The sequence below is a fragment of the Oncorhynchus mykiss genome, chromosome 32 (assembly GCF_013265735.2).
Source record: "Oncorhynchus mykiss isolate Arlee chromosome 32, USDA_OmykA_1.1, whole genome shotgun sequence".
NCBI classification, from domain to species: Eukaryota; Metazoa; Chordata; class Actinopteri; order Salmoniformes; family Salmonidae; genus Oncorhynchus; species Oncorhynchus mykiss.
The window spans coordinates 31,804,755-31,827,913 of NC_050572.1; the positions used below are offsets into that span (position 1 = coordinate 31,804,755).

Genomic DNA, 23,159 nt, shown 5'->3' on the forward strand with positions numbered 1-23,159 from the left:
TCTTCTCCGTGATTCAAACGTATATAGTGGTGTGAATGTTATGCATTTTCCCTGTGCATTATGGGAATATTAGTCATGTTTATTAAGTGGTCTAAGAATATTTCTGTGTTCCAGGTGACTATCCGGGCCTACGCGCTGCAGGGCAAGCAGTACTACTATCAGGAGTCTTCGGGCCGAGGAGACCGCCGACCCTCCAAAGTGATTGATGTTCCGTCTGCTCCCCAAAAACCAGAGCCCAAGAAGAAGCCTGTTGAGAGCCTGATGAAGCTGCTCACTAAGTTCCAGATGAGGTAGAGGGTTGATGTTTTTCCCCCTGATTGTATTGGCACGAAATGGAATTGACGCCAAGCTTTATTCAGACTCGATTGAATTTAGCGTTTAGCTTTGCCGTATAGCAAAATTGTTGACCATTTTATCATTTGGAGCAGTTGTCTAGGATGATGCGGCTAGAAATTGAATATCAAAAATGGATAAGCTTGACATTCCATCGCTGTGCACCATGGGTAACCTGTCTCTGCCTTCCTTCCCCACAGTGCATCGCTGGCCCAACAGAACTGCATGGAGTGCACCTTTAAGATTCCCGACTTTGCCAACCACTTCCCCAGCTACGTCCACTGCTCATTGTGTCGCTACTGCACCTGCTGCTCCAGAGCTTACGCCAACCACATGATCAAGTGAGTGACATTGTTCAACTGAAGATTCCTGAAATGTTGGTTTGGAGAAAGGTGTATGACACGTTTTCTGTCTCTCTTCGCAGTAACCACGTGACTCACAAGAGCACCACCCAATATCTGGCCATGTACGAGTCATACTCAAGGTAAGTCATTTCCTCAATTTTTGGGGGGTAGTGTTTAATTGAATGTAGTGTTTTTTTTAAAATCCTGATTGCTCAAAACCCTCTTGGTCCCATTTCAGAATGGATGAGATGAGGTGCATGTCTTGTAACTACAGAACCAAGGTGGGTGATATGATGGCCAACCACCTGGTGGATCACCCAGACCATGATGCTGCAAGCTTCAGCAACCTGGAGGTGGAAGGTTATTAAGTTTTGAGTTCCACCTTCTGATATTTAACTATCTTTGTAAAAGGTCAATCCTTTCTATATGGCAACCTTTTTGTTGATTTTTTTCTCTCTCATTCAGATGTGCCCGAGAAGGCTTCTCAAAGGTATTTAATATCCTCTTTATATATAGTGAAATAACTTAGTAGGACAGAATTGAACTGGCTCTCAAGTTGAAGCCTAGTTACACTTTGGTTGCACTGTGACACTCCATTGCTTCTTCATCAAATGTGTGTCATTGACTGAGCTTCCTGAAAACTAAAATGTTTCTCTTTTCCCCCTGTAGCATTGTTGTTCCAGAAATCAACCCAGGTCAAGGGGGGTATTTTGTGCCTATCCATCTGCTACCAGCTGGCAATAGTTCCACCCTGCTCTCTATCAAACCGCTCCTATCCTCCAAACCCAGCATGACCATCACGGTCCTTGGTCCCAATAAAACCATGCACTCCACTGTCCCTGCTGCATCCAATGGTGTCTGGACAACCCCCAAGGTTGGTGGCTTGGGCCAAGGGGTGGGGTCCGAGGGGCTGAGCCACAGAGAGCTTTTCCACGGAGGAGAGGCCAGGATGGACAAATCCAGGAAAGAAGGGTCAACCAAATTAACGGTGCACCAGCTGAAGGTGATGCTCTATGCCCTGTGCAATGGCTTCTCCCAGGCATCCCTGCGCTTTGGCACCCAGCCAGAGCTCATCCAGGCCTGGATGCTGCAGCAGGAGATCCAGCGCCTCCAGAAGGACTGGATCTGGAGCACAGACCGCATCGCAGAGTGGGTGATGTGCCAGCGGGAGCAGCAGCTGCCAGTCACAGAGGAAAACCTGCTCCAGACAGCCGCGCAGGCCTTGGAGGAGTCGCATGAGATCGGTGAGTTCTACGAGTGGGCTGTGGACTTCATGCTCCGCCACAACCTCAGCCTGCAGGCCACCTGCTCGGCCAAGCACCCGCTGCCACGCAACGTCTACGAGAGCGTCCGCATCTTCACTCGCTTTGTCTGCAAGCAAGTCAAAGATGTCGGTTTCCGGCCAACCTCCATTGGATGCATTGACGAGCTCTCTGTGTTCGTGGACCTGGATAAGCTCAAGACAGACCCCGAGGCGTTTCAGTTGATCGGCACTGGGGAGCCCCTGATAGAGGTGGTCCTAGCAGGGCTGGCCGACGGCACCATGCTGCCCACCATGGTGTTCCTCAAAGGCAACCCTCCACACCTCCCGAAGGCCATCCCGGACTCTGTCTTCCTGGAGGCGCGCCCGCAAGGCTTTACGGACAACGAGCGGCTCCAGCTGTGGCTCTCTAAGGTGTGGCAGAAGCATGTGAACCCCCAGGCAGGGGGAAAAGGTCTGCTGATCATGGACACCCACCACGGCCACCTGGCTGACGACTTCCTGGCTGCCCTCAACAGCAGCAACACCCTGCCGGCGGTGATCCCCATCGGCTGTTCATGCCGCCTGCAGCCCCTGGAGCTGTGCGTGGCGCCTGTTACGAAGGAGTTTCTACAGGCCCGCTGGTGTGCAATGCACACCCAGAATGAAGGAGCTGTGACTCTGGGGCCAGGTGACCTGGCCTTACTGCTGGTGGAATGTCTAGGTGACGTGGTCTCGTGCTTGGCAACGCAGCCCCAGATCTTCCAGCAGTCCTTCATGATGGTTTGCACACCGCATGAGGAAGGAGAGAAAGGTCCGGCAGAACTGGTGCAGAGCCTGACCGAGGCTCTTGTCATGTTTTCTCCAGCAAGGTCGAAGAGCGCTGAAGTGCTAATGAAGGACAAAGGGGTGAGCTCGGACATTACGTCGGCGTACACCTTGCCCTCGCCGCCACCCAAACCGCAAGCACGTGTTTGAGAAGGACAGCGATCTGGAGTCTTTTCACGGTTTTGAGGAAACTGATTGTTCATCATTGGCGGACCGACACCTCAGACTACAGACTTGGATCTTTTGACACTTTCAAACCAAGGGATTTGTGACATTTGAAGCAGAGATGGGATAGCTCTGAAGACTGTACCGGACCCGTTAAACTGCACATGCTTGTTCCTTTCACTTGGGAAGGTGATGCAACTTTCAATGACAAGCTGCTGTGTTTTACATGTAACCCTATAAGGTTCAGCAATGACTAATACAACCTGTCTGTTAGAGGAATTAAATTCCTCTATGTTCATTAACCAATTCACTTGTGACAAAGCAAAATACTTTGTCCACTTAAGAATTAAGGTTCTTATTTTTTATAAAATTTGTTTATATACCACACATAACGTCATGTCTTACAAAAATGTCCCTCCTCCTGGATCATGACAAAGCTGCTTTTCAATTCAATTCCAACACATACACATTGCGTATCTTCTGCTACCATATGTTACAGAATCTACTGCACGCCCAACGGTTTCTCCCCTCCCTGGTTGGGGACCAGACATCTTTACTGTTTGTTTTACTGTGATCATGAGTTGTCTGTTGACCCTTCCTCTTGGCCTATGTACCAACATTCTTTAACAGACCACGCCGTGAATTATAACTCGACGCCAAATGTATACATTTAGTCATTATTGATAAAAATCCTTCATTGTCTTATGCAATTAAAAACAGTCTCTTCCTGTCAACACTAGACTACACGCTTTGTAAATAACTTGTACTCTAATTTCTTATCAGTGAGATCAGAATGTCACTTCTAGTAGGGAATGTTTGATATTCTATTAACTCAAATGTATGACTGTATGTGGATGTAGAAATGGTGCCAGAGCTCTGACATCTTCCGATCTACTTTATTTATAAAGCTGTGATGGATTTTGCTAAGACAAACAGCCCATCCCTTATCAATTGGCCATCGTTTCAATTTATTGAAAGAAATGTAGCCATAATGAGAAATTACCTCAGACCAACCATGCCGTTCACAGGAAATCTCAGATCATGCCTTAGGATGGAATCCAAGAGATGGCAGTCTACCTCTCAGGTTTGTCTTTTATTTTCTCCACCTGAACGATTAACTATTTTTTAAAATATGAAATAAAGTGTTGGGTCTGCTTTAATGGTGGGTTTCTCTTTGTGGTATTAACAGCATATAGTCTGGTGCAGTTCTGTATGGTTGAACCAAAAATGTGTTTAACATGGAAACAGACTAGATTTGTTCTTGACACAGGGTCTTCTTACCCCTGATGTGGATAAATCTGGGTATTACAGAAGTCCAAAGATGTCATTTCTTCTCATGAATGTTTGCCTGCAGCTCTGCTTGTGTGGACCTTTCCAATTACAGTATATGAATATAATCTCAATTTCACCAGATTTAATTTAAGCCTGACTGTCATTCAAGTTTAAATAACTCACCCATTCAGAAGTTTACAACATTTATTTTTCATATTACAAAAGGGGGGGGGGGGGTGTAAATTTGTTACATAGCAGTTCTATCAAAGCGGTAACATTGTAGAATGGACAGACCAATAGTGTGGCTTAACGTACAGTCCTTATCGTCATCATTCAAACCCACTGCAAAAGAAAATGTACATTATTACATTGTCATATTATATATAACAGGCACATGCTGTGTGAAATATTCCACAAGCTCTACATAGTTGTTCAATTTAGGACAAAGAAATGACAACTAAACAATTTTCCTGAAGTGATACTACAATGCCAACTCTATGGGCCTTTGACACTTCTGACTGGACAGTCGAAACAAGTTATGTGGCTATAACTTACCTGACCATGTGGGCAATTTCCCAGTTGGTCTCACAGGACATGGGGCCAACAATCTCCACGCCTTCTTTTGTCACAATGGCAATTTCATGCTAGAAATAGACAAACAGTAACGTCACAAATAGCTACGAGACTGGTAGCTTCAAAATAGAAACATTGGGAATGTCAATGTGCTGTTGAAAATAACATTAAATTCTGGACAGTTCCCGAGACTAACGACTCACCCTGTTGTAGGAGCGAGCGTCGCGATAGTATAGCACCTTGAGGCAGCGCTCAATCAGAGCCCGGGCCTCATCCTTCGTGATCTCTACCTTGTTCTCTACCACCTCCCTCATCAGGGGCTGCATGGACACAAAGAATAACCGTACACTAAACAAACCCAGACATACTGCAAGGTTCTGTGTAGTACTTCCAACTGTGGAACATCCATTTTTACATACAGTATCAACATGAGGTAACATCTTAATTTTATGCAGAAGCATCATGCAGTACAGATTACTTCCAATTATATTCATACAATTTCTTGTCCCAGAAGGGGTTGCCACTATTTCAATATGAACTAGTGTAGCTCAGCTCTACAACTTGGAAAAGGAATTACAACTTTAGCCAATCTTTCAAATATAAACTATGGCATCTTATCTTTCAATTGCTAAAGATAAGTTATAAAACTATGAAATGTATAGAAGTTAATACTGCCACACAGTAGTAGTCCCCTCGTGTTTATTAGCTCATTTGTCCTCTCACCTGTGCCAGGTAAGCGCCAAACCCTGTAGCCACTGTAGGTGCCTCATAGGCCACACCCAGCTTGTCCACGTAGCCCAGGAAGCTAGAGAAAAATACAAGTTATTAATCTATTTTATTGTAGCTAGCTACTATAATTATTTATAGCTGCAGATCCCCAGTCAGTTTGATGTTAACTTCGAAACCAGGGTAGGAGGTTTGTTAAAAGCAAAAACTAACCAGGATCATGGTTAAAATAGTCTAACATGACAACGGGCACTCCCACATTTCTAAGCAATTTTAAGAGCTCCACCTCTTGGCATGAACTCTGATAAGGACAACAACAAAAAATGACTAGTTAAAGATGCTGGAAACTCAAGCCACCTCTCGTCATTGTAGAATCCACCGATGACCACAGTGTTCCACAGTGGGTTCATCTTGCTGCGGCGGTTGTACATTACCCGCGTCAACCAGGAGTGGATGGCTTTTGGGCTGTAGCTGTGGCCGTCACCTAGGAGCTCCTCATCGATCCTGGGACACAACCAGAGAGATCTGATCACTGGTGGTCCTCAGGGAGATAACCAAGCAAAGGAAACGATGCCAGAAACCATTCAAACAAAGCAGCCCCTCCAGAATGTTTCTCAGTCTCTTCCCCACCTTTAAGATATCTTTAATGCTTCTAGAAAAATTGCAGGACACAAGATCAATTGGTGGAAGTCTGCATTACTACCACTGAACAATAACCCAGAGTCGTCTCTTCCTATACATCCCCCAGTAGTCCAATGTTTTATACATTGTCTGAATGTATCCTTCCTTGCTAAATATTGTACTGACATTTTAATAAAAAGTATTTAGAAGATGTAGAAACAGATGGACTACATCTTACAATTTCACATTTCAGTGGTTGAACATCCATTAATATATATTTTTCCCCCCAGTTTCAACACCACTTGATGGAGATTGAAATAAAATGTACTCCTTAAACTCCCATGTATCTGGAGGAACAAAACAAAAAAAATCCATATTACAGAGACAAAAGACCTCAGGTGGAATAAGCCTCCCAAACTTCAATTTGCTCTGCATTCACTTGCTACTTGGCTAAATACAGAAGCTTCCTTGTCATGGCATGCAACTGTCAAGTTGACCTGCACAGATTACAAATGTTCCTCTGAAACAATCTAAATAAATTAGGATTTGGCCCTATTATTTCTCTCCATTTGCAGAATCACACCCAACTCCAACCGGTACCTCCAATTGCACCATCCCTACGGTGAAGTGTGGTGGCAACATCATGCTGTGGGGATGTTTTTCGGTGGCAGGGACTGGGAGACTAGTCAGGATCAAGGGAAAGATGAACGGAGCAAAGTACAGAGAGATCCTTGATAAAAATACCTGCTCCAGAGCACTCAGGACCTCCGACTGGGGCAAAGTTTCACCTTCCAACAGGACAAAGACCCTACGCACACAGCCAAGACAATGCAGGAGTGGCTTCGGGACATGTCTCTGAATATCCTTGAGTGGCCCAGCCAGAGCCCGGACTTGAACCCGGGGCGGCAGCGTAGCCTAGTGGTTAGAGCGTTGGACTAGTAACCGAAAGGTTGCAAGTTCAAATCCCTGAGCTGACAAGGTACAAATAGTTCAGCCATTGAACAAGGCAGTTAACCCACTGTTCCTAGGCTGGCATTGAAAATAAGAATTTGTTCTTAACTGACTTGCCTAGTTAAATAAAATAAAAATATAAAAATGAAACCCGTTCGAACATCTCTGGAGAGATCTGCAGAGAAGGGAAAAACTCCCCAAATACAATGTGCCAAGTTTGTAGCGTCATACCCAAGAAGACCCGAGGCTGTAATCACTGCCAAAGGTGCTTCAACATAGTATTGAGTAAAGGGTCTGAATACTTATGTAGATGAGATATTTCAGTTTTTTTTCCCAGTCTAAAAACCTGTTTTTGCCTAGTTACATTTTTATTTATGACAAGGCTGTAATGTAAAAAAAAGTGGAAAGTCAAGGGGTCTGAATAGTTTCCGAATGCACTGTAGGTAGCACAGGTGACCAGGAAGGATTAGCACAGGTGACCAGGAAGGATTAGCACAGGTGACTAGGAAGGATTAGCACAGGTGAGAGAACAGGACATACAGTTCTTACGGTATCACAGATACAGCTTATAGAATGCATCTCTCTGCACCTTCTGTATAGGAATGTGTATTGGAGCTATTTATATTTCATATGTGCAATAAAATGGGAACTTCACCCGAAAAGGTTAACGTTTGTAAAGCTGATTCTTGTGGACGTGTTATGGACGGCTCTCTCCTGTGCCAGTAACTTTTCATAGGGAATCGCCACTACATATACTATGAACTACTCTATTTGTTGTGTATGTGCCTGCTTGTGTATTTGCTATACATGTGCCTTGGTCCATGATTGTGAATGGAGATATTCACCACGTATTGGGCTCCCGAGTGGCACAGCGGTCTAAGGCACTACATCTGAGTGCTTGAGGCAGCACTACAGACAATCTGGTTCGAATCCAGTCACAACTGGCCGTGATTGGGAGTCCCATAGGGTGGTGCACAACTGGCCCCAGTGTCGTCTGGGTTTGTCCAGTGATGGCTGTAATTGTAAATACGAATTTGTTCTTAACTGACTTGCCTAGTTAAATAAAGGAATAAAAAAAAGATTTAGGTTTCTGAAAGAAACCTTAAACTTACACCATCTGTTCGATGATCTGCTTCATGTACTGGTAGTCTGCGTAGTCGCCGGAGGCACCCAGAATGGTGCTGTCGTTCACTTTCATGAGTCGAGAGATGTTACGGAACCGTGCTAGGGAACCATAGGAGCCTAGCATATCAGCTGCGATTATGACGCCACCTGTAAACTTCACTCCCAGTACTGATGTTCCCGTCACCATGGGGTTTCTTGAGTTCAGGGTGGGAAAAATGTGAAAGTTTGTCATGAGTAAGTCTAACGTTACACTACAATGCAATACAGAGCGATGCATGCTGGACGTTTATTTAGACTCATGCATATATAATGAAACCATGCCGGGAGTAGGACTAGTTAAATAATATGCTTCAATAGTATCCTTTATTGTGGTGAGTTTTGTTAGCTAGCATTAACCACGTATTGGGCTCCCGAGTGGCACAGCGGTCTAAGGCACTACATCTGAGTGCTTGAGGCAGCACTACAGACAATCTGGTGACTATGATTAGGTAGCCAGCTAGCGAGGCATAGATGGGCAATTTATCATCAGCCAATTTGTTGGAAATAGAATAAGAAATCCCGAGAGCATATCAGGTTTAGTTAGATAACGTTACCTAGCTAGCGTTAGTAGCTCAACATAACTAGCTAGAGTAGCTCCATCGGCTTGCTCCGCCATGATGATGCAGCTTACCGAGAAAATTGAAAGCGTGAGGACATTATTAGGGATCTCTACTCAAATTACTCAAAATGATTCGCTTACAGCGTGTGTTTGATAGGTCCGCATCCTGGGGTTAGACTACTGCCTGGAAATGAATAAAATTGTCCGGGTTTTGGTCCATTTTCCCAGAAATTGAGTTTCAACCCGCTTGAATCCATGTTGCAAATTTGCGGATGTGACGACAAACCTTGTTTCGTGTTCTGCTGCAAAGAATATGGAATTGTGGGAAACAGGAGGCAGATAATTTTAACTGAAGCACAAAATTACATATCTTATTTCTAACCACATGTAAACGTTTACCAGTAGCATAATCAATACAACAAGAAACTCAACAATATCTGTATTAGTTTTATTATAAATGTTCGATGATTTAGTCCAAATGAAAGGAGTAGAAACAGAGTGGAGTTAAATTGTGCTGAATGCTTGTAGAAGGTCAAGTTTACATATGGTGCGTTCGTAAATTCACTCAGGGGTGCCAGATTGCACTGAAAGTGTGGTCTGGGCGTTTGTAAGTTCTGAGCGTTCAGCTCTCGGAGCATTCAGAGCGCACATTGGACGGGGAGTATAGTTGATCCGAGTGTTTTGACCTCACAACAGCTGTCAAGCACCCAAGCTAAAGTTAGCTAGCTTGCTATCTACTTCCAGACATAAATGAGAGAACACCTCACTCTGACCATTTTCCTCGACCTAGCAGAGCTGGTTAGGCAGTGTTCATGTTATCCTGAGCGTTGGTGACTGTAACTGTGCAACAATTTCATTACGCTTTTTTTTGCCGACGTTTACTGACGGGTGTTGGGTGTTCGTAAATTCAGCAGTGCGCTCTGGCAAAAATAAGAATTTGTTCTTAACTGACTTGCCTAGTTAAATAAAGGTTAAATAAAATAAATAAACCCTCAGTCGAGAGTGCTTTTAAAACGGATAGCCAGAGCGAATTTACGAACGCACCCGTAGTAAACTGATTCTGAAAATCCGGCCCAATAGGAAATAACATATTCCCATACGTGTAAACCAATCAAGTTTCTGTCACTAGGCAGAATATTGCCAGACGAGCCATCAGCTCAGTTACTGGGCAGACCAGTCATAACGCCTCCTATCAGAATAATCTTTAGCAAGAAAATAAAGCAATTGAACCAATAGAATTTAAGTTGCACTTGGTATCTGAGTAGAATTAGAACAATCCACCAATTGGAATTGACGTTTGCTTTGTAGTCAGGCAGACATAACATAGTTGTCCAATCACAAAAAATTCTGAAAGGGGATTTTTGCTGTAGCTTTGGCTCAGGTACTTTCTTTTTCTTTTATAAAATAAATACTTAAATAGGTTTTTATCATATATATCACAGAATAGTATGTGCAATTTAAACATTACTTTGATATATTGTTGAAAAAGTTTGAATTCTGTTACAATTCATGTTTCAAAAGATGTTTCAATGCTTGCTAATGTTAGCATTTAAAGCTAGCCCAGCTAGCTAGCTATTAAGCTTAGCTAACGTCAGTCACTTGCTAAGATTAAATAACAGCATTCCGTGAATCTACAAGTGTTAAATGCCTGTCGAATTTGTTTTGTTATCTTTGTTATATGTGCATTTAAATCCCCCGAAAACTGACAACCAGTGTGTGGCTAGCTAGCCACAGTGAATTGAAACATGTTGTGTCGATAAACCCAAAAAGCGGGAAGTATGCAAATTGTGGAATTGCATATTCCGAGACATGAAACATACATTGTTAACGGTCTCAAATAATGAAAGTTGGTAGCTAGCTAAGAAGGCGAAGCGAATAGCTTGCAACGCTAGTGAGATAAAGACCCGTCATGGCTGGTAGTGTTACTCCAAAACCATGCCTCTTATAGTATTTCGGCACCGTGCTACTGTAGTGACAGCCTGGTGAGCCAGCTTCACAGCGGCTGCACTCTGTCATTGCTCAATGCGCCATTGCATTATGCCTATCAAGCTTTATAATAATGAACACTTCTGTTTTAATTCTCCTACTTAATCGCCCTATTGTCATGTTTTGGAAACGCAGACAGCATCGTGCATGTTTTACTCCCATTTGTTATTATTATTCCAGACACTGATAGTGCCGTAGTGGGAGTGTCCCTGGCTGTTCAATTGACTGATGTGTTTTCTATTTTGGTGAAAGCCTTGTAGCAGTTGCACGCTTCATTGTACTAGATCTTGGCTATACAGTACACACCAGACTTTTATCATTTTTTAAAAATAATAAAATGCAAATATTGATAGTACATAGAATATTTTTTTCCTGTTAATATATTCAATTTCACTTTTGCAGTACAATCCATTATGAATAATCCTGAATTAATCGTGAATAACGATGAGAGTGAAAGTTACAGAGGGTCAAATATCATACCCCCAGCCAAGACATGCTAACCTTTCCCCATTACCAATAACAGGAGAGGAGTACGATCTTTGGCCCTTTGTAACTTTCTCACTCATCGTTATTCACTATTAATTCGAGATTATCCGTAATCATGGTAGAATCCACATTAGGTTATTATAGAAGTGTTTAGAAACATATTATATTCCAATTTACAATAAAGTGACTCAAAAATGACACTACATTATTTACCATTAATTTATACTGGGCACAAAAGTATCTGAAACACAACCAAAACGAAGTAGAAATGCATCCAACAAGTTTGTAGTCACAAACTTGATGTAGTCATTGCGTGCTATGAATATGGGACAAAATTCTAATCTTTTGACTACTTTATTTATAAGAATCTTTAGACGTGTCAGTAATTTTGACCCCTATCTTTTTGAGAAAAAAAGTATTACTTGTTAAACAAAATCATACCAAATCCAATTTTATTAGTCACATATCTCTCTCTCTATTATGCTTGGGAATACTTTGGAACAGATTATTTGATCCATTGGTCAGAATATGCGGTTTTGATTGAACACCCTACTTCATTGCATTCCATTAAATCTTATAATTGAACCTGGCTGACAACTCCAGGGTGAAGAAAGTTTCTGATGAACTCCACCAACGGAGCGGAGCAGAGAACAGGCTTTGTGGAATTCAGCTCCGACTACATCGATTCGCTCAAGGTCAATACTTCAAAACATTTCAATTATGAAATGCTTACCTTGTACATATGTTTGTCCTCTGTAATTGTGTGTCTTTCTTTGTTTGCTGAAATCCATACTTTTTTAATATACTTTAATCAAAAACCGCCGACTTGTTCCTTGTTGAGATTCATTTGGCACATGCACACTTGTTTCTGATTTGCCATCTTAGTGCAACAGCGATGAGCAAACAGTCTGTGGTTGTATTTGACTAACATTTATTGAAAAAGTATGGATTTAAGTTGTTGGGCTCTAACTTGAAATACCCTTATTCATGTTACCATATTAGAACTGGGTGTATGGAAATCTACTGAGTGAGAAATGGGAGTGCAAAAAGTTTACATTCTATCAGAACATGTTATTGTTAAATCTCATGTATCCTTTGGAGAGGAGAAGGGCAACAGCCTGGTTTCAGTCACTGGTAAGGCAGGACAGCCATGAGTTAGGGAGGAGTGAAGAATGTGGGCCGAGATGTATTGGCTATCCAGATGTGCAAGGAGGAGCCTCCACCTAGAAGGAGGGTATAAATATATGGGCCTGTGTAAACATGTCTTTTCAGCTGTTTGACCCAATGGGTGAATAAACTTGGTTTGAGCTTTGACTGGTTGTCTGTTAGTTTTTCACTGTGTTTGTCAGAACCTAACAAAGGCACGCAACTCTAGAGGATAAACATAGGTAAATGGAAGCGTTGCATAATATTTTTACTTTTTTTATTGACTGTGGGCATGTTGTCTGAGCTGAATTCCACAAAGCATTGTCTTTGCTCCACTCTGTTGGTGGAATTTATCAGAAACTTCCTTCACCATGGAGTTTAGTTTAGTCAGCTACATTGAACCCTGCCAACTCATATCAGTACTACCATCATAGTCAGGTATGATCCTCAAGTTTTACCTTCCTAAACAGCTGCTATTGTCAGTTTGCATTTAGATTTCAATTGAAGGCTTCTTCTTTTAAACCTTTATTTAACTAGGCAAGTCAGTTAAGAACAAATTCTTATTTTCAATGACAGCCTGGGTTAACTGCCTTGTTCAGGGGCAGAACAACAGATTTTTACATTGTCAGCTCGGGGATTTGATCTTGCAACCTTTCGGTTACTAGTCCAATGCCCTGGGCAGCATTGCTGTTCTTGGGCAGCTTATCAGATGAAAAATCACTAACATTGTGCATTGGAACAGTTTTATCACATTTTCCCTCCTCTCCTAATTTCAGAGGCCTCAGGGTGCGTTTGCCACCGCTGTGTGAGCAAACAATGACGGAGGACAGGTTGAAGGCAGACCCCTCCAAGCGGGAGGGTCTGGACTCAGGAGAGGGAGACACAGAGCCTAGCCTGCTGCTGCAGAAACTAAAGAGCAACATCTCGTAAGTCCCACCCCTCTGTCCACACAGCCACTGCTTAAATGATCAAAATGGACAATAAAGTATGTGTCGTATCAGCACCCTCTCCAACATTACCTGCTATTTATCTCATACAGCTAATCCATCAGTGTCATTAGAAAGTCTTCAGAAATGTGTTTGTGTATAACAGTAATTGTTGTTTCTTTTCGTAGTAAGAATATACAGGGGAAAGTGGATGTTATCCTGGTGAGTGCCGAAACATCTTTGGTATTGTATTGTGTATGAATGGCCTTGTCTATGAATGGTTTAAGACCCAGATTTTCCTATGTCTCTCCTACCCACAGCAAGATGTGCAGCGCTTCTCTGACAACGACAAACTCTACCTTTACCTCCAGCTGCCTTCTGGCCCCAGTTCAGGGGAGAAAAGGTGAGCATCATTATCATCAGCAATCACTCTGGGTCTAGCACTCTATGATTGTCCTCCTGGTGGGACATATTTGTGTCTCTTCAGATGACTGAAGAGGCTGATGTATGACCCACAAATCCCACTAAAGAGGCCAGTGTATGTGGCGGTAGTGGTTGATAGTGGTTGATGTTTAGCCTCTCCTATTGTTGTTGCCGCTTGTCCCCAGTGGCATGGTTGAGGTCTTTTTCATGTTGTGCAGCCCCACTGTGGATGGCCTTCCCCATTTGTTTTATTTCCGTTCAGTCTGTTAGAGATGCAATAGGTGTCATGCAATCAAGCATTGAAGCAGTGCTCCATCCAGAGGGGGTGTACTGTACCTACCTACTGGTGGTTTAAGGTTTGTAGAGAAGGAGTTTTGATCTGGATGTTATTGTGTGCTTTTGAGATGCAAAGATTCTGCACAGATCAACAGATTTCAACAGACCATGCAGATCTATGTATCTCGAACATGCACACATCTCCAAATTCCACAAACTCTTTTTCTCAGTCTGGCAATGGCCCCGCTGGCACAACTTAGGCGGTGGTGTATTTCTGCATCGATGTCAGCTTTGGAGGACAGAACACTGCCAAGGTAAGGGAAGAGATCCACATTTTCAAGGGTGTTATTGTCAACATGTACACACAGAAACTCAAGGAGCATACAAAGCTCAATAAAGGTCAGAGATGTACTACATCTGTTTGATAACCAGTGACCCAGTCACATAGACTTTTTCCCCAGTAACACTTAAAAATATTTATAAATGCTGTTATAAGTAGTTTATAAACTCTTAATTATTTAGTTAATAGTTTATCAATCGGTTAAAAACAGTTATGACACAATGATTGAAATTGTGTGATTGTTATTTTGGTGCATGTCAAAATGTGAGTGCACATTGACTATTATTATTGCCAGTTCCACAGTGCATGTTTGATCTGGAATAAAACAGCAGCAACATGAACCGTGTGCTGGCTTTTCATCTTATTATTTGTTAACATGTTCTGGGGCTCTGAAAAGTTTGGGATGTGCATATCTTCTTACATTTAAAAAAAAAAAATCACCACCTTAACTATACTAAACAAAAATATAAAGGCAACGTGTAAAGTCTTGGTCCCATGCTTCATGAGCTGAAATAAAAGATCCAAGAAATGTTCCACGTGCAAATGCCACCAAGTTTTAGGCGGAGAGTCCAATGGGCATGCTGACTGCAGGAATGTCCGCCAGAGCTGTTGCCAGATAATTGAATGTTCATTTTATAAGCTGCCTCCAACGTCGTTTTAGAAAATTTGGAAGTACGTCCAACCGGCCTCACAACCGCAGACCAGGTGTAACCACGCCAGCCCAGGACCTCGTCTGAGACCAGCAACCCTGACGGCTGATAAAACTGTAGGGTTTGCACAACCGCAGACCAGGTGTAACTACGCCAGCCCAGGACCTCGTCTGAGACCAGCAACCCTGACGGCTGATGAAACTGTAGGGTTTGCACAACCGAAGAATATCTGAACAAACTGTCAGAAACCATCTCAGGGAAGCTCATCTGCGTGCTCGTCGTCCTCACCAGGTTCTTGACCTGACAGAAGTTTGGTGTCGTATCCGACTTCAGTGGACAAATGCTCACTTTCAATGGTCATTGGCACGCTGGAGAAGTGTGCTCTTCACGGATGAATCCCGGTTTCAACAATATTCCACAAGCCACAATCAACAGCCTGATTAACTCTATGTGAAGGAGATGTGTCACGCAGCATCAGACAAATGGTGGTCACACCAGATACTGACTGGTTTTCTAATCCATGCCCCTACCTTTTTTAAAAAGGTATCTGTGACCAACAGATGCACGTATGTATTCCCAGTCATGTGAAATTCATAAATTAGGGCCTAATGAATTTATTTAAATTGACTGATTTCCTTATATGAACTGTAACTCAGTAAAATCTCTGAAATTGTTGCATGTTGCGTTTTATATTTTTGTTCAGTGTAGTTTCAAAATGTCGACATTGAACTGTCACTTTTTTCCTCCACAATAAAAATATATTGTTTTATCAGCAAAAGATGGCTGCTGAGATATACTGATAGCTTGGTTATGTTTGTCCTGAGCAGCAGCAGCAGCAGCAGCAGCAGTGACCCCAGTTCCTTCAACACAGCTGACCAGCTGCACACCTGCAACTGGATCCGCAGCCACCTGGAGGAGCACGTAGACACCTGCCTGCCCAAGCAAGACGTCTACGAGACATACAAGTAAGTTATTGTAATGAGGCACAGCTGTGACTGTGAATTAGAAATGTACTTGTGAACCCGGACTACCTGGACATCAATAAGAAATACTAGTTTTTTGTTTTCCATTGCAAATGCTTTGCCACGGTGTGCCGTAATGAAATCGACACAGCTAATGTTATGATCTATTGCCCCGTAATAACCCAGGAGATACTGTGAAAACCTGCAGCACCGGCCTCTGAGTGCTGCCAACTTTGGGAAGATCATCCGTGACATCTTCCCCAACATCAAAGCCCGGAGGCTCGGTGGCAGGGGACAGTCCAAATATCCTTTTAGTCTGTCAGGAGGTTGTTTTGGGAGGCCCTTTAAGTATTTTAACACAATTTTACTTTTGCTTGCCACAACTGCATTGACACCTGCAAATTAAGTATTCAAGCGTCTCCCTGAATGCTAGATGGAATTCAGGGATTCACCTATACTTCAATTCATCCTATTTGCATCCTATTTTTATATTGTTGCACAATGTGGGAAATGTGGATAGAATGATGCCACCGAGTACGAAGGATCAAACAAGTATTACCATACCCTCTCCACTTATCAATAGGTTGCGGTTCCCCTTTCTGTTTACAGTTCATCCTTAACTCCTCCGCTGACACATATTGTTATAGTGGAATTCGTAGGAAGACAGTGCTAAACATGCCACTGTTGCCAAACCTGGACCTGAAAAATGACCCAGTACGTATGACTAGTCAACTGCACATCCTGTTTATATGATAGGACACAACCATTGCTTTTGCTATAGTTGTGTGCAAAAATGACAGTCAATGGTGATTAAAACTATTCTTCCATATAGTCGGAGCTGACGGAGCTGGTGCAGACCTACAAGCAAGAGGTGACGGAGGCGGCTTGTGAGCTCATCTGTGATTGGGCCCAGAAGATCCTCAAACGTTCCTTTGACACAGTGGTCGAGATTGCCCGTTTTCTTGTGCAGGAGCACATCGTCAACCCACGCTGCAGCCAGGCTGAACTCGTCACTTCTGCCGCGATGGCAGGTGAGTCTCAGTTTCCTCATCTCCATTACACTGTGTTCAGTCATCTCCAATACCATCCGCAACCGTCTCATGATTGGAATTTCTTGTAACCATCAGTCATTTTTCTTTGTGTCTCACAGGAGGACCTGCAAAGCCCCACAAGGTGATCAAGAAGAACCCAGTACCGTCAAAAGGAGGTGGGCCGGAGACAGAAGGGAGCAGCTCTGATGCTAAGGTAGAGCATCAACAATACCCTTTCAAAGACTAAATGCAAAGTACAGAAACATACTTCTCGAAGTTGTAATAATGAGCCATATCTACTCATATCGACTTTATGTAACACAATGATGTTGTTTCTCTCAGAGAGATAAAGAAGTTGGGGATCAGTCGTCGCCGGGGACACTGCAGTCCAGTGACAAGCCAACCAAAGGGGCGGAGTCAGTACGCCCGGGGGATCGTGACCTGCAGGTGGAGGCTCTGATGAAGCACCTGCCCCGAATCCTGCCTCGCAGCTCCGTCCCGGATAAGTCCCAAGGCGGGACCGTCATGATCCTCCCCCACACCGTCAGCCTATCCTACCCCGAAAAAGCCCCGCCGGTTACCATGGTGCCCGTGGCACCAACGTCGGTGGTGCAGAGGGCCCGTGCCGTGACCAAACGGGCCCTCGAGGCTCCGACTGCAACCTGCGGGGGCCCCGAGCCGGGAGGCACGCCGGCCAAACGGAAACGAGGACGACCCAGGAAGCCACGGCCAGAGGACACCACCTCTCCACAACCGCCCCCTCCGTCCCTACCTTTGGTCAACCAAGCCCACATCATGAAGTCCCTCACTGGAGGGGTGATCCAGAAAGCCTGCTCGTCCTCCTCCTCTTCCCAGGTGGTGGAGGTCGTGTTCCAGGACCAGCATGCCGTGGTGCTCGGCCAGCTACATTCGGTAGCGGACTCTGGCAACCCAGAGCAGCGGGATGTGGTGCTCGAGACTGACCCACGGCCCTTGCTGCTGCTGCCAGGGACCAGCCACGCAAACTGGGACATGGGCAGGGCCATGGTAGAGGTCATCCAGAGGGCACCGAGACCCCCCACCACCAAGAACAACAACAACTCCCAGTCTATCCCCCAGCACCGCCTGCCCCTGCCCACTTTGCTGGAGGATCGAGGTGAGGTGGAGATCACCCTCACCCCCATGGAGCCTTCGGAAGATCTGCCGACCCCCACCACCCAGGCTAGCTCGGAGGGCCGCCCTGCGCCTGATGACAGCACTAAGGTTGAAAGACCCTAGCACTGGCCCTCCCAGTCCCGAACCTCACCCTCCTTGTCCCAGAGACTAGGGAGCACTATTGGACTTTATACTACCCTCAGCATGAAGATAACCACCCCCAATCCCCCAATCATCTTCTCCCAGGTAGCAAGCTTCATCTGGCTCCACACAGTCCCTCTCCCATCTTACCGATTGGTGGAAATCAAAGATTGGCGGCACAGAGAGCCAAGAAGGATTGATGAAGCCAAACCGCTACATACCCCTGTTGACCTTCCATTAGCCCTTGCATTTGACAATGTAAAAAGGGCCGTTTATAACTCTTTGCTGTGACTCTAACTGCATGTTTTTCTTTGTAATTGTGAGCGAAGATATAGACAAAGGCGGCTCCATACTCCTGAGATTGGATTTCTTGTAGTTCTGATGACGAGGAGGGGCTATTTACGGGTTCAGACCATTCAAGGTTCTAAGTGCTACTCTCCCCGAGAGGAACTTCCCTCAAAGCGTTATTTTTTTTATATCTTTGGTTGTGTTATGTTGATGTTTGTAGTTGTGCTTTCAAATAGACTTCCAGAGTAAAGGCGTCCGCATGCTTCCCAGACTAAACAGTTAGGAAGAGTTTGTGCATATATTATGATGACATTTTGTGACGTTTCTGTTCATTTTGGACTTCGGTAAGGATTTTTCGGCTGTTCGGGAACACCCCAAAAAATTCTAGAGGCAAGCCAAAGTCGGTAGCCGAAGTCTACGCCCATTCGTCAGTAATTGGTCAACAGTCGGGATTCTTCAATAAAGTCTTTGTTGTCATTTAACGAGAGACGACTAATTTTCATGCACATTATTTCATTGAGAAATACTGCAACAAACATCTTAGTTAGATGTAAAATTGCGCGACTAAGATCTTTGTAAAAACGTCCAAATTAATGACAGATTTCTTGAGTTATCTTAGATTAATTCTGTCTATTTAGAGGAAGTGTATACTGGCTACGGCATCTCAAAATGGACAAACTACTAGTACTAAAGTACTATTGCTGCACACTCGTTGGGTTTGCCAAGCCAAGTGTGGCTAGTCGCCAACCAGACTGAAGCATGCTGACGCCTTAAGAAAGGAGAAGGCATGACACTGCTGGTGGAACTACATTTAAATGATGCCCCTGTCAGGCATCGGAACTGGATCTGCGACTGTATTCTAAAACATTGTGTGACAAGATTGTGAGTTTGCCCCCCTTCCCCAAAACCCCTAAACTAGAGTATGACGGAAAAGCGAGCACTTACCTGGGCGTAATTCCAATATTACAGCACTTCCTGTTAGCGACTTAGTGTAAATGACAAAAGATTATAGACACCATATAGGCAAGACTATGACAAACAGTCGTTTAGGTTTGCCTTTGCATTTTGAATTTACAGCACCTCAGACGAAAGCATTAAAGCACAAACCTGCGAGCCTAGTGTAAAACCTTGAGCGTGGCAAAGAGACTTAATGGAATATTAGAGCTGATTTAGTAAATAATTTAGCCTGATGCTAATGCTAATGTAGGTTGCCAAACCCTTTTTTATAAGTACCTGTATACACTCTAGTACTATAATATAATTTTCACAAATTCAAACTGTCTGGCAGAGACAACTGTTTTTTAGCCACCATTGCCAAACGTTTAAACTCTGGCTTTGCCTAGGGGTGCATACATCTTATATGCATTACGTAGCAGTACATGATAATGTAAGATACTGATACCCTTCTCTCCAAATCCAGCATATCATCCAAAGTATGATCAACCTTAAATAGGCTGGTTATGTGTTTTTTTTTTTTTATACCTTCCATCCTTTGACAAGGGTAGATTTAAATTTGTAATCTCCAGCCTTAGCCCTTTTGGAATTAAATTGAAACAGATGTCAAGAATATTTGCACTGATATGAAGAAAGCAAAAAGGGAAGAGCCTGTTAGTTAATAATAGTAATGATTACTAGAAATTATAAACTGGGTGGTTCGTGCACTGAATGCTGATTGGCTGAAAGCTGTGGTATATCAGACTGTATACCATAGGAATGACAAAACATTACGTTGGTAACCAGTTTATAAATTCAATAAGGCACATCGGGGGTTTATGTTTAAAGGCTGTGTTTAGGCACTCCCCGTTGCGTCGTGACTAAGAACGGCCCTTAGCCCGTGATATTTTGGCCATACACCACATCCCCTCGGGCCTTATTTCTTAATTAAACTACGATTAAAAACATGATTGTTATGCTTGAGGTAGTTTTGGAACAAGCAATGTTAGCTTTATTTTTCAATGGAGTTGATGGTTTGACTGAATTGAGAATAAGCACAACAGAATTATACTTTATTATTAGTTTATGCCACATTATTGTCCTTCTGTAAACTATGGGCTTATGAAGAGACAAACTGGATGTAAATTCATGGTGCATGCATTTGGTGCTGTAATGGTGATGACTCAAGATTGTCTACACACTACGCTATTTTCCCGGGAAAACAGGGATTCCCTATGTCTGTCTTCAAACCCTGACGATTTTCTTCCCTGCCTGTATGTAGTACAGGGGTGACCAACCATAGACATACATGTGGCCAACCTTCTTGTAGGCAGGCTTTTGTCCCTGCACTGTTCTTACACACCTGATTCTATTCTACTAATCAACTGCTCATTATTAGCTAAATCAGTTGTGTTAAAGCAGAGCTAGAACGAAATCCTGCACACTTTGTAGCTCCCCGGTGAGGACGGTGTGCCGCCCCTGATCTAGTATATTCTATTGGTCTGTTAATTGTGTAATTACATGTACATGGTTATAGTAACTCACCTTATCCTCATTCATGACATTGGACTATGAGCTAGCAATGATCTCCTGAGTTGTATTAGTCAATCGACAGATCAAGTTAATATCAGTAAAAGAGGTAGGTTTGAAGGACGACTACAGATTAACTGCAGGCCCAGGGGACTTACATGGGGAACCTCTTCCATAAATAAGTACATGTCCTTTAGTGTGCATTTAAATGAGTATTGCAGTAAGTGAATGAGTGAGTGGGAGAACTTTCACTGTGGAGCCACGGTGCTCAAAAGAAACGGGTCAGAGATTCAAAGATAAGGATCTTGATACGGGTAGCAGTGCCTTGACCTTAACTGCCGGTTAAACCACATCATGACCGACCACGGTCAAGCTTTGCAGATGCTCTGTTGATGGTGGTAACACTCTAAACTAGCCCGGCTAGCTATGTAGGGGTTAAGTAGCTTCATAGCTTTGCTTTGCAGTTTGTTTGAGTTCATGCAAATAAAAAGATTGCAAATGAGTAATTTTGTTAATATTGTTGTTTTATCAAATCTACGAAAACATTTTATCATATGTGCTTTTGTTGATATACGTCTGTGAAGTTTCATGTATTGTACAGGTCACTTGATGTGCTGTTTTAACATGAATGTCTTTGAATTTCAAAGACACTTAGAGTTCAAAGAAACCTATCCATGCATGGTTTTATGTGACAGAGATTCTATTACTCTAAAATAAAAAATAAAAACACTGTTACTCCTAGCTTAGAAACATGTCAAAACATAAAATGTATTGACTAGGGGGTTTATTAAAAATGGGATGTATTATCTGTTTTAGTTTACATGTATAATCCCCCAGGTTGTGTTTTGCACTTTATTCATACCGGAAGACTAAGTCATTTATAATTGGTGTACACATAAAAAACAGAATCCTGATTTGATAAATAAGTGTCACACCTTACATGTTAGTAATTTTATACATGCGACTCTGAATGCCCTTGTTTGAAATTGTTTCCAATTTGTTTTTTTTGTAAATCATCGTCTCAGAGATTTTGTGACATTTACATCTATGCTTCCTTTAAAAAAACACAACTAAACAAAATGATGCCAACGACTAATGTGAATATATTTTCCTATGCTGACTGTAATAAATGTTGTTAAAGGTAACTGGAGAGATGTTACAGTAGGTGTTGATCGTTTCTGTGTCATTTTTTTTAACTCTTCTCTTGAAGTGGCAATAAGCAGTTGAAACAATAAGAAAGTGTCCTCTGTTTTGCTAAAAAGCTGAGGGATGGGGCTAGAGAAATGTAACCACTTCATAGACAGAGCTATGGATGCAAGGACTGGCAATCCATGATATCACAATTATAGTTTTAGTCATGTTTTGAGGCTATACAGTGTATATTTACTTTGGGAGTAAAACAAGCTTATATTTTGGGTTCTGGGAGGGTATGCGAGTTGAACTAAGCTCATGAGGCATTTATAACCCAATGGGCACAAATTGGTTGAATCAATGCTGTTTCCACTTCATTTAAATTACGTTGAACCAACGTGGAATAGATGTTGATTTGACGTCTGTGCCCAGTGGGAAGCTATATTCTTCCAATAATTAATGGGTACGTATAATTCATGTTCAAGAGGCCTTTACTTTGAGCTCTTCCTAATCTCGGAACCCATATTAAGCTCTTCCAGACCAGATGCTATCACTGGAGAGTAAGGAGATTCTACAGTCATATGAATCAAATTCAGTCAATGATTGACAAGAGGTAAATCAATGATTGAATTGAAGTTTGCTCTGCCTGGCCACAGTGGCTAGGGGTCCCAAAATGTTTTTTTTTCCTGCCAAAGTATTTTCAGAATTGCAGCCCTGAATTATGAAAGGTATGTTATGTATTGTCTATTAATTTCCTTGTAGTTTGGGTAGTGTACCACAATGCCCTTTCTGGTCCCAATGATCAACCAATTTACAGAAATTCACCCGTTTTACTGGTACCAGTGATTTTACTGTACCACAGTGGAGTAAAAGGGAAATGAGGGTTCAGGCCAAGGACTGGTGTCTCTTCCCACATTGACCACCGGGTGGCATACTATGCACAGACCCGTGGAGGCTGGTGGGAAGAGGTATAGGAGGACAGGCTTTTTGTAATGGCTGG

At 43.0% G+C, this 23,159-nt stretch overlaps 2 protein-coding genes across 5 annotated transcripts; one reads left to right on the forward strand and one right to left on the reverse strand.

The window, feature by feature from the left end:
- Nucleotides 1–4,372: 4,372 nt before the first annotated feature.
- LOC100135967 (proteasome subunit N3) lies at nucleotides 4,373–9,038 on the reverse strand. The gene is given in 7 exon segments (NM_001124307.1): nucleotides 4,373–4,524; nucleotides 4,738–4,826; nucleotides 4,959–5,075; nucleotides 5,479–5,560; nucleotides 5,839–5,985; nucleotides 8,166–8,372; nucleotides 8,918–9,038. Coding segments are annotated over 7 exon segments (771 nt in total). The 5' UTR covers nucleotides 9,034–9,038; the 3' UTR covers nucleotides 4,373–4,511.
- A 1,034-nt stretch (nucleotides 9,039–10,072) lies between these two features.
- On the forward strand, nucleotides 10,073–22,192 carry LOC110488296 (DNA-binding protein RFX5). Of its 4 annotated transcripts, XM_036971225.1 has the most exons (12): nucleotides 10,073–10,157; nucleotides 11,852–11,943; nucleotides 13,171–13,320; nucleotides 13,509–13,542; nucleotides 13,641–13,723; nucleotides 14,250–14,333; nucleotides 15,837–15,974; nucleotides 16,158–16,274; nucleotides 16,607–16,685; nucleotides 16,804–17,002; nucleotides 17,122–17,216; nucleotides 17,345–22,192. In XM_036971225.1, the coding sequence occupies exons 3-12, from the start codon at nucleotides 13,211–13,213 to the stop codon at nucleotides 18,257–18,259; spliced, it is 1,854 nt and encodes a 617-aa protein (XP_036827120.1). In that variant the 5' UTR covers nucleotides 10,073–10,157; nucleotides 11,852–11,943; nucleotides 13,171–13,210; the 3' UTR covers nucleotides 18,260–22,192. The 4 variants fall into 4 exon arrangements, with proteins under 4 accessions (XP_036827120.1, XP_021416142.1, XP_021416145.1 ...); XM_021560467.2 differs by lacking the exon at nucleotides 14,250–14,333 and having other exon boundaries at nucleotides 15,834–15,974; XM_021560470.2 differs by lacking the exon at nucleotides 14,250–14,333.
- Nucleotides 22,193–23,159: the final 967 nt, after the last annotated feature.